Source organism: Nothoprocta perdicaria, unplaced genomic scaffold (assembly GCF_003342845.1).
Source record: "Nothoprocta perdicaria isolate Ctin4 unplaced genomic scaffold, notPer1 scaffold_24, whole genome shotgun sequence".
Lineage (NCBI taxonomy): Eukaryota > Metazoa > Chordata > Aves > Tinamiformes > Tinamidae > Nothoprocta > Nothoprocta perdicaria.
The window spans coordinates 2474237-2489151 of record NW_020455466.1 but is presented as its reverse complement, the minus strand read 5'-3'; the positions used below and the strand labels follow the sequence as shown (position 1 = coordinate 2489151).

Below are 14915 nucleotides of genomic sequence, written 5' to 3'. Positions count from 1 at the left end.
TACTTCAGAGTTCATAATTCTTCCTYTTTTTTCTGTATGGAGAGATTTTTTATAATGAACACTTTAATGCTTTRCCTCAAATATTGCTGTGAATACTTGAGACAAAGTGCAGCTCTGTTCTGTATATAGTAGCTACAGAAATTCCAATTTCCTCTATAAATCATTGGAAAAGATTAGAAATATGCATTTTTCAGCAAAAATAACATTACACTGTATTACTCTTGCAGATTTTTTTGAAAATGAGCCKATTTGGCAGGCTACAAATATATGAATACATACTACTATTGATTACTATTACTATTGATTGTTATTACTATTGTTATTAAAGTCATTTAGATAATGCTTTAGATCAGTAGAATACTTTTCCTTTTGCAGACTATGTGCCACCATCCTGCAGGTTAATAAGTTATTGCAATAAAATTAATGAATAGCTGTGCAAATTTTAAAACTTGATGAGGTAACTGTTGTGAAAGGCTGCAAGTGGCACCAGTTATAGAACATTGTAATGGAAGTATGAWTTATTCCTTCAAGCCAGATCCTTTTTTTTTTAAGAAATAAAAAAGCATGCCTTGTGATTGAACATGTATGCCTTTTTCTTTCTACCTTCCTCTCCCCAAATAGATTAATTAAACCTATCAAAATATAACTTTCCAGGGCAGTGTTACAGTTTGTAGTTCAAAAGGAATTGAGCACTGTTAAAAATGACTTTGCTAATTGGCACCATCTATATTTTGAACTGCYGTGAACTCACCTTTGTAGTCGTATTCCTAAGGGCAGAGCACTAGCCTTACTCAATTTTGAATTTTATAAGTCTAACCAAGTTTGATCTTTTGTGTTATGTGTGAAAATTGTGGCCGTCGTCCAAATGAACAGTGGAACCTGACAGCCTGGAGTCTGTGAAACACTGTGGCCTTCACGGAGAGGTACAGAGCGGAACTGGAAGCGTGTTGTGGATGGATCAATACCTCCTCATGTATCTCCGCTTTAAAAGAGAAATCCTCAAAGCTAACACCTCCCTCAACAGGGTGCCTGGCAGTGGGTGCTTGTGTTGCATTTCACGTTCTCGGGCTTTGTTGGCATTCTGCTTGCAAATGGGCAGAGGAAGTATGTATAGATGTGTACGTAAAGTAGTCAGAGTTCATGCAGTGTTTGGTGGCCTTTGARTGGCCATGTGTGTCATGGGGTTTGGCGTTGGGTTTGGGGGCTGGGTCTAGGTCGTAGCAGGAAGATTGGTGGCGAGGGTGTTCCCATGCAGACATCTCCTATAGGAAGCGTAACCTYGGCCTCAGCAGCATTGGCAGCAATATCACTTTTCCTATGACCTTAAATTAGGCTGCATTTTTTAGCAGGCAGGACAGAAGTGTAGAGTGGTAGGTGTGAGTGGCACAAAACTGGGAGCTAATGAGCAATGCTAAGGATTTGGTGAATGTTCAGCWGTGAAATTTAAAGTCAGCAGGATTTTTGTTGTTCAGTTCAGTTCAGTGCAAGTTGAATCCCTGCCCCCTGTAAAGTTGAGAAGTAAAGTCTTGCATGACTTTTAATTATATTTTGTGGAGGTCAAAAACAGTGATGGCAATAAGTGCACTTTGATTCACAAGAGTCTCCCATGACTGCAGGAATAGAGGGCACAGAGGAGGCGGGTGGGAGAGGGGAGGAGGGTTCAGTGGCTGCTCGTTCTGTCGCTCAAGATCTTCAGAAAGAGCTACAGAGCAGGGCTGCTGGCGTTCAATTTCTGTAGAGATTTTACTGCAGGGTTTGTCACAATCCTCTGTATGGACTTAGGAGTTCCTAAAATTGGATGATTAATTCTAGAAAATCAGCAGTAACAATAAAACTCGTTTCCTTCTCTTCTTGACTTCTCTTCTCCATCGTTCATCTTGGTASTACTTCTTTCGACTCCTCCTGTTCAGTAGATTTGGAGGAGGGGAGGTTCCTTTTCTAGGTGATGAATGTTCAGATAGGACATGCAGACCAGTTCTGGGATCAAAGATGTCTGTGGAAGGATGTTGATGTTAACTGGTCCTATTAAAGGAAGAAGAGGAGAATATCCTGCATTTTTGAAGTGGTCTTATGGCCTTCTCTAAATTTTACTTGTTTCAATAAATCCAAAACAAGTCCATTAATATAAAAGGAGATTGGTTTGAACAGAACAGTGCAAAATAAAGGAGACTTGAATTGTCAAACATGCTATTTAATTCTGCTTATTTCATTTTTCTTTTTGGTATAAATTACTGTATTTTTTGCTCATAGATAMAGTTGAACCTTATGAACGTTTTTTCCTAGATGTTTGTGTCATGGCGCTGTCTAACTCTTGTTTGTCTCACTTCTTTCCCTCTCTTGGAAAAGGTTTTCCTTGATAGTGTGTCAAGGCTTGTTGAAGTTCCTGACATTAACTACTATATTAAATATAAAATATTGCATCTTAAAGTTGTCTCACTAGTTTATATGACTGTTTTCTTTCRTCTGGGAATTTTACAGACATGTAGGGAAACTACATTTGGAAACCTGCTGCTACGTATTGGAAACTAGCTGAAGTATCATTCTTTGCATGTGCTTTCAAACTACATTTTGGCTAAAGACAAATGGAAGAATGGTGATTCTTCACAAGGGCTGATGAGCAACTATTTTGACTGAAGTCTATTTGATTAGGTTTATTAAATCATTTTGATCATGCAGGATGGTCTATTATCTGTGCAGAGCAGTCTCATTAAGATCCTCTTTAAAGACTGTCGACTGTTTTCTTTCATTGAAGCCAACGCTTTAGCCATAGACAACAGGCTATACTTCCCTGTCTCCATTTTGTAACAGCCAGCGAAATCTCTGTTAAAGCTCTGTGTGAAGAATGGTGAGTGGATGGACGTCAGACATTGCAGCCACGGTGCAGAGACACGATGGCACAGTTTCCTAGAAACTCTTTTTATACTCTATTGAGAAGGATTGAATATGGCTCCGTAATTTCCAGGTGAAACAATAGGGGAAATAAGATCAAAATTACTGTAAGTATTACTTGTAAGAGGGAAGACTTTTTCTCTCCCACGATATCCCAGAAGTTTAGGGGATGACTGAGGCAGGTTAGTGCGCATCCATCCATGCCCGCTCGGATACGTGCTGGGGGTGGATATGATTGGGAGCATGTGATTCAGAACAAAAACTGCTAATCCAAAGAARAAATAAGCTTTAGTGTTAAACACTTATGTGTCCTTTAAGATTCTTCTCCTGTTTTTCAGTTCATAATTCATGAACCTTGAAAGTCCTGTGGTAAAAACCAGAATTGATAGCACTGATAATGGCGTTCCTATGCATAATACGGTCTCTATGCATAAAGTATAAATCTTTTAAAGGGTTTATTTAGTAGTCTTTATTCCTCATCAAGAAAAGATGGAAACTTTGTTATCCACAACACGCTGTAAACTCCTAGGGCAGTTTAGTCGCAGATCAGATTGCAGTGCTCATTGACAGCCGCGGTGCTGCACAGGAAGGGCAGYGGGAAACTTGGGGGCCCTCTGTGATACCGTATCGCGGCGCAGGCCACGTCAGCGTGCGCCGTGGGAGATCCCCCGGCCGCAGTCCGAGAGCTGTGCCCTGCCGGGGCCGCCCGCACACCGGCAGCCCCCGCGCTCGCTGCCTGCCTCCTTCCCACTCGTYGTGCGGCCCTATCGCTCCGTGGGCCTGGAAAGGAAGCGCGGAGGAAGGTGATGCCGCGGCCGCCTCGCGGTGTTCCAGCGGGGCTGGAAAGTTTGAGAAACGGCCCGGGTGAGAAGAACAAGACCTCCCTGACAGGGTTCAATCCCAGTCTGGCCTGCTTCACTTCAGCTTCCTATTTAATCACAGCTGCTCCTTTTTTTTTTTTTTTTTTTTTTTTTAACTCATCTCCTTTGCACTCTTTGCGTCTTCCACTTTCACCTCTGTTTTGTTTTTTTGTTTGTTTTAATGGACTGCACAAGTGAGGCAAAGATGGAGCTGTCCCCTACTCTAGCCTTGCTAACTCCTGGAGGATTTGCTAAAGTAAAGGACAAGTAAATTGCAGGGTTTTACCCCTGCAATCTTTCTCCAAATTTTTTGTTGCGTGTTTTTGTAATATTTTCTCTTCTGTGGCGTCTTATCCTTTCTGTGATATGTGGGACCACATACAGGTCCAGTGCCTCTTTCAGTGGCATGGCACATGTGGCTTGTCATATCCCAGATTAAGAAATATGGTAATCTAACTGTTGTCTGCTTATGGGCACTGAAAAGCTATGTGAGCACAAGCATATCACACATATAGAGAAGAAATATGTATATGCGGAGACGTTCTATATTGCATGCTCTCCTAGTCTGTATAAGACATTATGCAACACAGTTATGTTGTAAAGTCATTAAAGCTGCTGGAGTTCTATATGTACRGCATGAATGTACAGCAAATGCCCGTTGTGGGCTGCACCCTGTCATTSTTCATAGATTTATGTGTGTCTTTAACATCAATATCATCAGCAGTCTCCACTGGCAGTCCTGCTGTTTTGTAGTCTCCTATTGCATCTCAAATGTCTTACTTCACTGCTTTATTCTCCTAGGGCTGTCTGAGAGACAGGAAAAGTGYCTTTAATTTGAGGTGAAATAGTGGGATTTTTTTTTCCTCTGGAAATGGAGAAAAAAAAAAAGTGTTCTTTAAAAAGAAGACCCAAGAAGTGTTTGTCCAGTTGTACACCTAAAAGTTTTTGGCTCTGATCGTGTCAAGGCATATCCATGTATTTTAAGCATGTGAGTGAAGGTGGCATTCTGTGTTTTTTATGGTCTTCCTACAGTAAATCAGTTGACCCTGGAACAGTCTCAGGTGTTAAAGGGTACCTACCGTTGGTTCATAAAGGCAGTGGAAAGATTGATTCTTTGGGTACCGATGATTTCTTAATTCTCACAGCATTGATTTGTGCACATCCCAAAGGGGTAAATTCTGCTGTATTTTTGATGGTGCATAGAAGTTTACAAGGGTAATGTGATTTACTATTTTTCAGTAATCCAGCCAATAGTGATAAGCACAGAAAAAAAAATTCATTTCAAAAAACAGGTACTAGCATGGATTTTGAATTGTTTGCTTGTTAGAGTTTATTAATTTGAGCTTGAGAATGTCTTAAAAAAATTCCTCACCTCTTAATGGTATACAGGTTATGAAAGAGATTTTTTTTGATCAATGTTTTGTTGTAGAAAAGTAAGGCATGACTTTTGAAAAACTTAACTGATCAAATAAGCAAGWTCTTTGCTGTCAGTAGAATGCTTATGGAAGGAATGTATGTAAAGGAGAAGTGAGCTTGACACACTGCCATACAGACCTATTTGTCTGTTGTCAGAGTCTGTTAAGCAAGCTTGTGATATTTGTTCTTCCTTCTCTATCTCCAAAATAGTTCAAATTCAATAATTGTGGTTAGTCTATTTCAGAAAGATGCCTCTAGACATTTTAACATGGAAGCTGGGAAGGGACTCAAGGGGCAGGAGTTCTCAACCAGCATTTGAAAGCAAGTTGTCTTAAATATACTACTGTTTAATCTAAAATTAATCAGTAAGTGTCTATAATATTTCAGGTCAGGTCTCCAGTTAAATCTGGAGAAATCCAAGTATATGATTGCTACTCAGTCAACTCTGATCCTTATTTTTTTTTTCTTTYCTTTCTCACTGTGTTTCTGACATTTTCCCGTATCTTACTCTTCCCAGGATGGATCGTACTTGGCTGAGTTCCTGCTGGAAAAAGGCTACGAGGTGAGTGACTCGGTGACTGGCTCTGGGCTGACGGAGTCACTTGGATGCCGCAGCTCCAGCTTCCTCTGCTTCTGTTCTCCTCTGTGTATGTTTTCCACTCAACCCTAGATAACAAATCAAAACTCTAGAGAAGAATGTGCAACACAGCCTGTAATCATGCCAGCTTATTGTACTATTTATCATCGAATGTCCACTGGTGGATTCCCTCTGCTCCTCAGGGTATAGCTGCTTTGCATGTTTCCCGCCAACTTAGATAAGCAACAACCTGTGTAAGCCAAAATTATAAAGAATTAGGGAATAATTTATGATGCAATGTATCTCATGAAGGGAAAGAAAAGGAAAAAAGAAAAAGAGATTCTTGCTAGCACTGAAGTCCCTTTTGTGTTCACAGTTGTCCCTCAGCAATAAAAATCTTGCATGTCAGGTTGAGGCTGAAAATTTAAAGAGAGTTTGTTTTCGAAGAAGCATTCTGATTCCTTTCTAAAAATTTAAACTTCAGGGAGTGTTACTTCCCACTCCTTCTCTTGGATTTATTCTTCCTGTGCATATCAGTGTTGTTTAACTTTTTCTTAAAATAAGGGAATGGACTCCTTATTTCTTGCTGCGTTACTCTKCTAAGCAGAATTGTCCTCTTTTTTTTTGTAGAGGAAGCAGAGTCTTGGCCATTCAATGATGCTATTACTACAGTATGATTTGATGGTTTCCAGTCATTTTGGGTGGATATTTATATGTATGATCACAGTAGAAAGGAGGAGGAAAGGGATGATCAGATAATTCACAATGTAGTATTTCATGGTTTTTGATAAAAAACAGTACCCTCGTGGGCTTTTCTGTCTCTATTTTAACTGCTGCCTATCTAACTAGGAAATACTTATTTTTCATCCCTTTACATGTGAGTGATCTTGCCTTCTTATTGCATTGATTTTGCTGCTTTGCCGATTGATTTGCTTGTTGGTGTGGGTTTTAGGTGKTGTAAATTCCCTTTTTATCCATTGCATTTGGGGGAAAAAGGTATTATTTTCATTGCTCAGCTACTTTGCAGGTAAAACCAGACAGTCCTCCCTAGTCCACAATGAAATTGGAAAGTGCTAACTGAAATTAAAATGAAATACGATTCTCTCTACAGTAGAAAGATCACAATAATTAATTGGGCAGGGTTTTTCTTTCCTTTCTTTTTTCTCAATTCTCCATATCCTTGTTGGAATTCCTCCCTATTGATTTAGAGATCTCTGTTCCTCATTAGCTGAACAACAGAGCAAATATGGTAATCTGTGTGTAGTAATGTAAAGAATTTACAAATGAAGCATGTATGTTATCAATTATTTGTAACAAGAAAAAAAAAGATTGAAAACTCTTAATTGGACTACGACCTACAGTGTAAACCTTGTTTTCAGTTACAAACTGTATGTTTGCATGATGCAGCTTTATATATCCTATAATTATATCCTATAAATAACAACATTATGACTACACAAAAATGAAGCTATTTGATTGAATCCTAGTGAGGGTGGAGAAAAGGGCTAAGAATGCCATTTTTTCTTGAAATCAGCTCATCCTATTGTAACCATAGCATACAGTCTTTAGAATATATGCATTACTAAGTTAGCCCCTAGATTCCAAGCGCTGCAACATATACAGTATGTGATCTGTCACGTGGACCTACTTCAGTGAAACTTCTGTATATGTAGCTGTGTCTCTGCCAAAGTACCAAGCTAAGTGCTATAGCCTAAATTCTCACCCCRTGAGATGCCGGAATACATTTGAGGCAATTTATCTTCCCAGGCTCAGATGCAAGGCACGTTTATGCAGTGTGTTTCTTCTAGGGTAAGATGTCTCCCTGTGGTTTCTCTTGGCTTTGGAAGAAAGTAATGTATCATGCCTTCAGGCTCGTCAGCCTGAAGAAGAGATGGCTGAGAAGGTATCTAATCAGTGTCACTGAGGTGACTAATTGAGTTGTCCCACACACTTGAGGTGTCTAATCACCTCARGGAGGATGCAGCCAACCTCTTTTCAGTGGTGGCCACTGATACGACTTGAGAGAACGGCCACAAACTGAAGCACCAAAAGTTCCACAGGAAGTTAAGGAAAAAATTCTTAACAGTGAGGGTGCCAGAGCCCTGGCACAGGCTGCCCAGGGAGGCTGTGGAGTCTCCTTCTCTGGAGGGCTTCCAAACCCACCTGGATGCCGCCCTGTGCCCCGTGCTCTGGGTGACCCTGCTGGAGCAGGGRGTTGGACTAGATGACCTCTGAGGTCCCTTCCAACGTCAAGAATTCTATTCCATGATTCTGTGCCTATTAAGAAAGGCATAGCAGAGATGCAGGACTTCGCAGTGAGACAGTTAGTTATCTTGTAGATGCCCTTGCATTTCAAAATACAGCAAGTGAAGAGAGAAGGTTTTGGTCCAARTCTTTGGCAGATGCAGATGCATTTTTTTTATCTGATAAATTTCAATTCGTTTCCAGTAAAACAGATGACAAATTTCTGTCTGGAAAGTTTGTAAACCAGCATTTGTTTATTTCTTTGCTGTTTATGAGTGTCTTTCAAATGACCAGAAAATCACTTAAAACTCTTTTATTCTTAATTTAGTCTATCTAAAGAAAGATCAAGCCTTATTAAAAAAAAATCTACTGATCTTGCATTCTTACCTAGATTAACCAGTTTGAACACATTTTGGCTTGTCACAAAGTTTGCATTTCACCTGTCGCATGCAGACAAAAGCATYTTTCACCGGTTCTTATAGTAATGTCATTGTTGTGGGTTAAGCATTTGGCAGGTTTTCTTTCTCTTGTATGTGCATGCCAGAAAAAAATGAGTGTGTGTGGGAGGGGAATAAAAGGCGGATTTGAGTGTGTTTTCTTGTTATCACTGGATGCAAGAAGTTCTCTGTATTCGTTTGTTTGCTGACAAGGTTTGAAGCCCTGGGATGATTGCATTTGACATGTCTCTTTGGTCTCTTTGGTCAAATTAGTATYACAGCCATTCAGCCGACACAAAGCTCCAGCAAGAGCAATCTTTCATCAAGCTTTGAGCTGGCAGGATTTGGCTTATTGGCCAATGGTTTGTGTGAACTTGAATTTCAGCGTGACTTAATTCTGAGTTAGATAATGGAGAGCTCAAGAAGTCCCTCGTCAGGAATTTAAGCCAAACATTTAGTTTTGCTAGAAGAGTTGTAGAGCAGTTCAGTTAACTTTCTTTCAGTTAGTTTGTTACTTTAAAATGGCAAAGYCTAGTTTTGCTCAAGAAAACAGATATTCTGGTAATTAAAGCAATTCCAACATCTTGTGCAAAACCAAAGTTATTACGGAATTGTTCTTGGAAAACATTTGCCTATAACCTTTCTCCATGTAATTATCCTTAAATTATCCACATATCATATAAATAATTATTTTGATGGGGATTCTTACTAGGCAACTTTTAAGTAGAACTTCATAAATATATTGCTTAATGGAAGGAATTTATTTTTGGATCCATGTTTCTAAGGGTTACCTGTTGAGCCTCAAAATGCAGTATATTATTCAGTTGGAAAAAGTTTAACACCTGGATTCTAGAACAAGTTATATTGTGTGAGCATACTGGGTAGCAGGGTGGTAAAGAGATTCTATGTAAGGAGAGAGATATCACGGATTTGACAGACACAACTTAAAAGTGAGAATAGCTGCACAACAGCTACAGAGCTTGCCGCCAAAAGGTCACTGATAACRTAGTAAACCGGTCTAGCTTTGAGGTTTTGCATCCTTTTTTATTCAGTTAAATTTCAGATTTTAAATGGAGTAATGTGTTTTCAGCTTGTCTAGTATGTTACACATGYGCTTTTAATAGACATGTACTTTTAAAAAATTCTATTCATGCTGGTAGTTTGCTTGAAGATTCATGTTAATGCGAAGTGAGAGGCTAGAGTGGTGGCCAGTCTAAGTGAGTACAGGATGCACCATGTAGTAAGGGGTCTCTTTCCAAAATAAAGGGCAGGGAGAAGTTGAAGGTAGAGGTCAGGTGTTAAAGTTTGATTGCATTTGTGTAAGCACAATTTCTGCAGCTGGTGACCTAGACTACCATAAATTTTGGCAGCAGGTTTGAGGCTATCTTGCATAAGGAGGAAATGGGTTCAGTGTTCAATTTCTGTAATGCATTGGACACAAACAGGCTTTTCTTTATTGTTAGACAGAGCTGTTATTTTTTTTCACTTATTTGTCATGGCTGGTTAAAGGAAATTCCCGACCTGAATTTCAGCCTTAAACTTGCTTGTGTGTCTCATAAACCATCTCAGAAAACTGACTCATGAGGTTCAAAAAATAGCTCTGACTGTTCTTCCTGATGTGTTGGAAGAACAGAGAGCTAATAACAGCTGTTTTTAAAAATATATCTGGGCCTCGATGCTGCTTTCTTTCTCCTTGACTTTCTTTTATTTTACCTGTTCTCCTGTTGTTTCCACAATCACATCTCCCACTGATATATTCTTTTTCTGTGCTCATCTCTTTTTGGCTCCATAAAGTCCCATTATAGCCAGCCAGAAGTGGTGGCTTTGGGCTCCCCTTTTCCCTCACAAGGAGATGGTGCTCTAGAGCAATTCAGAGCTCTAGAGATGCTCAGGCTGCATGTGGTGAGTCAACCTGGGAGAAGATGGAAGAGGACAAGGATCCTGAAATAGGCACAGCAAAGCCAGAGCTCATCTTGCAGCGTTACGTGAGGACTTTGACAACTGTCTGTCTTTAGCCTAGGAATGGAGACAAACTTGATAGTAGGCCAATGTGTTTGAAAGATGATGAACGTTCCCCCTTTTCTTTTATGCTTACCATTTCCTTTGATCTTTTCCATGTTGAATCCACAGGTGCATGGAATTGTTCGTCGATCTAGTTCTTTTAACACAGGCCGGATTGAACACCTCTATAAGAACCCGCAGGCTCACACTGAAGGAAGTAAGAATTTGTTTTTGTATTTAAGATTTCTAAGTGTGTGAGGTGTGTTTGGTGGAGATGGAAGAGAATTCCACAGCCTTTACCTAAATTGTACCAACTAGCAGCCATTTTAAAGCTGCCCTTGATTTTAGGATTGGTTGTACAGCTGGAACTTCCTGGCTTTGGTGTTAGCTGATCTGGCTCAGAAAGAAAAGAATTCCTGATTTTTCTCTGATCAAAATGTGACAAAACTCATTTATTTTTGAGCATGAGAAGAAGGAAGATATTAGAGGAACACAGAAGGGCATTTTCTATCACAAAAAAAAATGCTGACATATTGCTCACACAAATGGGCAAGTAGCAGCAATTAGCTATCTGAGGCTGAAAGCGCTGAGAGAGCACAATAGAAATAACAGAACTGAGATATTAGAATAGATTCTCAAGACAGTTATTCCATTTACACAGAATAAGAAATTCTACAATAAGAAAATCACAATTGATGTATTTTGTGGTCGTCTTTTCTGAGATGAGAGACACTTGTGATTCCAGACTGCATTGTATGTATCCAGCAGATGCATTCCTCTATTCCTCCATTTTGCCCAGCTGCCTTTTTGGTGAACCTTTTAGAGGGGATAAGATGGTTTTTTGAAGCTTTGACAGCTTCCACGATAATATGAACAAGATAATTCTTGCTGATGACAGGGAAGAACCTTCTAAATATCTGCATATCTGGGAGTTACTACACAAAATGTACCATTTATTGTAGTGGATATGTAGTTCTTCACACCATGCATATTTTATAGAGACAAGGCATTACTGCATCTAAATAACTCCATGCCGTCCACAAATTTGTTGTCTTTTGAAGTCTACTTCTTCTTTGGTTAACCAGAACCARTGGTATCAAAATCTAATTGCATTTTGTGTTGCAATTTATTTAGTCTTCTTTTTTTAAAATATTTAACTTTTGATAGTACTTCAATGGCAAAAGGCTCTGTGAATAGTTGCTATTTTTTGGACACTACTTGCAAAACTACTGTATTGAAAGGGACAAAACCAGTAAATATAGTATCTTCCTGAAGACTACCTAATCTGATGTTTCCATCAAGGGCAATGTAAGCGATGTGTTTCTCATAGCTTAAATTCACAAGGTAAAATGAAGCAACAAAACAAAATAGGAACCTGTTCTTCATGGGGACCATCTGGTGAATATGAAAGTGATTTGGGAAGATTGAGTGTTCTAATTAATATGGAGAGAGGTATTTAGCAAAAGGGATGGAAGAAAGGTAAAAGAGAGCAAACCGTAGATACTTTACCCCACTTCTTATCTCATTTTCCTTTAACTGAGGAATGGAGCCATGTGAATTAAGGAGGAGGAATTGGACTTGGAATCTCAGGAAAGGCTGTTCCATGGCAACTGTTTTGAAACAATGGGTTTCCAGGCAGTACTGGAGGAAGTAAAGAAGCAATAGTGATTGATGTGAACAAAAACTCCAATTTTTGTTTGGCCTATGTGTTCTTCCCATGAGGAACGGATTATATGTTGCAAGGCGGAGGTCTCGTAAACATTGGATCTCYTTTAATAAAAATGAAATCAAGTAAAGAAAACTAGGTTATACTGTTCCCTGAAGCAAGTCCTCCAGCTACTGTTTGCTAAGGAGGAGGTTTTTACAGATTGGATCATTTTATTAATATCAATCCGTGGTGGCCAAAAGGTTTTGGCATTTCATTTATGCTTATAAATCTCTGCAGAAAAGAAACASCATTTCCATTTACTCTTTCTACTTAACCTTGTATTCTTGCAAGACTTCTTTTTCACAAAATTAAAAAATTTTCAAAAATTAAAAAATGCTGCTTTGTGCCCTGCTCCAAGAAAGCTACTTAAGCAGAAGATCTGAAGATATTTTGGTTGACCAAAGTGGCACTCTGAGAGCTTCAAAATTAGCTAAATCACGAGAGAGCCTCTGTGGGGCTCTGCTCGGTGCAGCTGGTGGTGCACCCTGCCCTTGGAAAGCTCTGAGGATGCTGGTAGAGCTGAAGTTTGGCAGAGGAAGAGGGAGCCAGACTGTGGCACCTCCTTCCTGCCCACCTGCTCTTAACTCTGGAGAGTAGCAGGCTGCTCTTTCACACCCCAGAGCTACCTGCAGACCTTCTGCTCCACTTTAGAGCGTTCACTTAACACCAGAAGGAAGAAAGATTSCTATTGCTTAGGGGACATTTTCCTAGATTTGTTTTTTCCCTGTTCCCTTCAGCCAACAGAGCAGTCCTGGCAGAGACAGCAACTGCCACCAAAGGAACTGGGTAACTGGTGCTTGTCTGTTCACAGTGTTGCAAAGAAAATGCAGCAGCCCTCTAGGTGGTCTGGACTCCAGCAGTTTTGAGGATTACAGGTTAACACTGAGCCAAACTGCTCGTCCTTTAGCCATGTGGGATCGCGCATGCCTTGGCCCACAGGCAAAACTAATTCCATGTATTGAATTTCACTTCAGAAGCAGGACAGTTGCATTCCCTACAAGTGGAAACTCCGCGTTGCTCTGGCACAGCCTGTACAGAATGCATTGCAGGAATGCAGGCGGCCCACGGCATGGAGAATTGATGTGTACGTATGGGAGGGGTCATAACCTTCTCGCCATCCCCCAAATTTCAGTCCCAGATATCTTAAAAGTATTAGCATTCTCTTGTCCATTAGCCATAGCCTGAGCTAGGTACTCCRGTCTCTTTTCAGAGAGATTTGCATGCTTTTGCATCCACATTGCCTTAAGAGCCACCAGGAATATGCTAAGCACCTCTGAACAGTGTTTTTATCATGTACTGCATATTCATTTTAAGTTAGTCTCTTGCAATCAACCTCACATTTCTTTCTTTGAGGATGAAAAGAAAAATTGCAAATTGGTTAAGTCCGTGGGTGATTCAGCCCACGAAAGTGACTGTCCTTGCTCGTTAAATTGGAAGATTGCCAAACTGCCCTGGAGTTGGAATATTTTTTTTTTTGAGTTAATGCATTGTAGACCTAAATTTAATGTCAAGACCATTAAATAATTTGTGTAAATATGGCATCTGAGTGTAAACAGCTTATTCTTTAATTATTTGTAACAAAAGATTTTCCTATAAAGAAGAAGGGTTGTTGTAGCTGAATGGACGAATGAATGGCCGAACGGTGGTGGCAGTGTGTTTAAAGTGAGAGGAAAACAAGGCCTGTTTATCAGAGTGAACTTCACTTTGGGAATAAATGCCTGACAGGGTAGAGCCTGRAAGCAAGGACAAGCTGATAAGCCATGGTGACCTGCTGCATTAACWCTGACAGGCGCTGGCCTCACGCTCTTGCCTCCTTTTTCACATACCAGTTAGAAAGTAACCCAGTCAAGAAAGGATAAATAACAGCTGCACGATGGATAGTCCTAACGGCATTGGAAATCCGTGTGTGTAATGTCATGAATGATGTGCAGTTTGCTGCCAGTTACAATTATTCTCTGAAATGATTTTCCTTTGCAGTCTGTTACCTATATCATTAGAACGGAAAACTTCGGTAACCAATAGAGCAGATCATAGGATAATATTAACTAAATCTAAATGTTCAGCTCATAGATAGCTTAGGCATTTTTAGTGTCTTTGCTGGTCATGTTGTGAAATTATTTGCAGTGAGGAACTTCAGCGTGTGCAAGTTCATTTCAGGAAGGAGGAGAAAACTCTCAAATGTGTATATAAGTTATTTAAAATGTTACTCAGTGAAAGACTGGAAACTTAAAATGATACTTGGTGGCCAAGATTATGTATATCATATTAATCTAATTTATATAACCTGGATTAATGAAGTATAAACAGTTGAACAAATGATATAAATGTTGCCAGGTAAATGAGATTTTTGAAAAGAAAATGTTTAACAGTGCTTGTTACTTCCATTGGGAAATCTATATTGTGTTTAAAGAGGAATAATAAAAACAAACGCTGCTAACTCACTGTKCTCAACATTTCCCACTAAATGTTTATTTGGATTTTAAGTTGKGAATAGGATCTTGAGCAGGAATGCTAAATTGTTTTGGGATTAGAGTGTATTAACAGCCTGTTCTTAAACTCTGAAGACATGAAGCTGCACTATGGTGACCTCACGGACAGCACCTGCCTGGTGAAGATCATTAATGAAGTCAAACCCACCGAGATTTACAACCTGGGAGCTCAGAGCCACGTCAAGGTGAGTAGCTTCCAGCACTGGGAATTGTGAATGTGCAATGGTTGTGGTGTGCTTCTCCAGTTATTTTAGCCTGCAGCACTTTCAGCCATTTTAGCAACTGCTAGTTTTG

General features: G+C 39.7%; 1 protein-coding gene across 1 annotated transcript in view; it reads left to right on the top strand.

Moving 5' to 3' along the window:
* Positions 1 to 14915, top strand: part of GMDS (GDP-mannose 4,6-dehydratase) — a 399732-nt gene that overhangs the window by 54207 nt on the left and 330610 nt on the right. The window contains exons 2-4 of the mRNA XM_026039752.1: positions 5683 to 5727; positions 10554 to 10641; positions 14697 to 14806. Of these exons, the coding sequence (XP_025895537.1) occupies positions 5683 to 5727; positions 10554 to 10641; positions 14697 to 14806 (243 nt within the window). The remainder of the gene's footprint in view (positions 1 to 5682; positions 5728 to 10553; positions 10642 to 14696; positions 14807 to 14915) is intronic.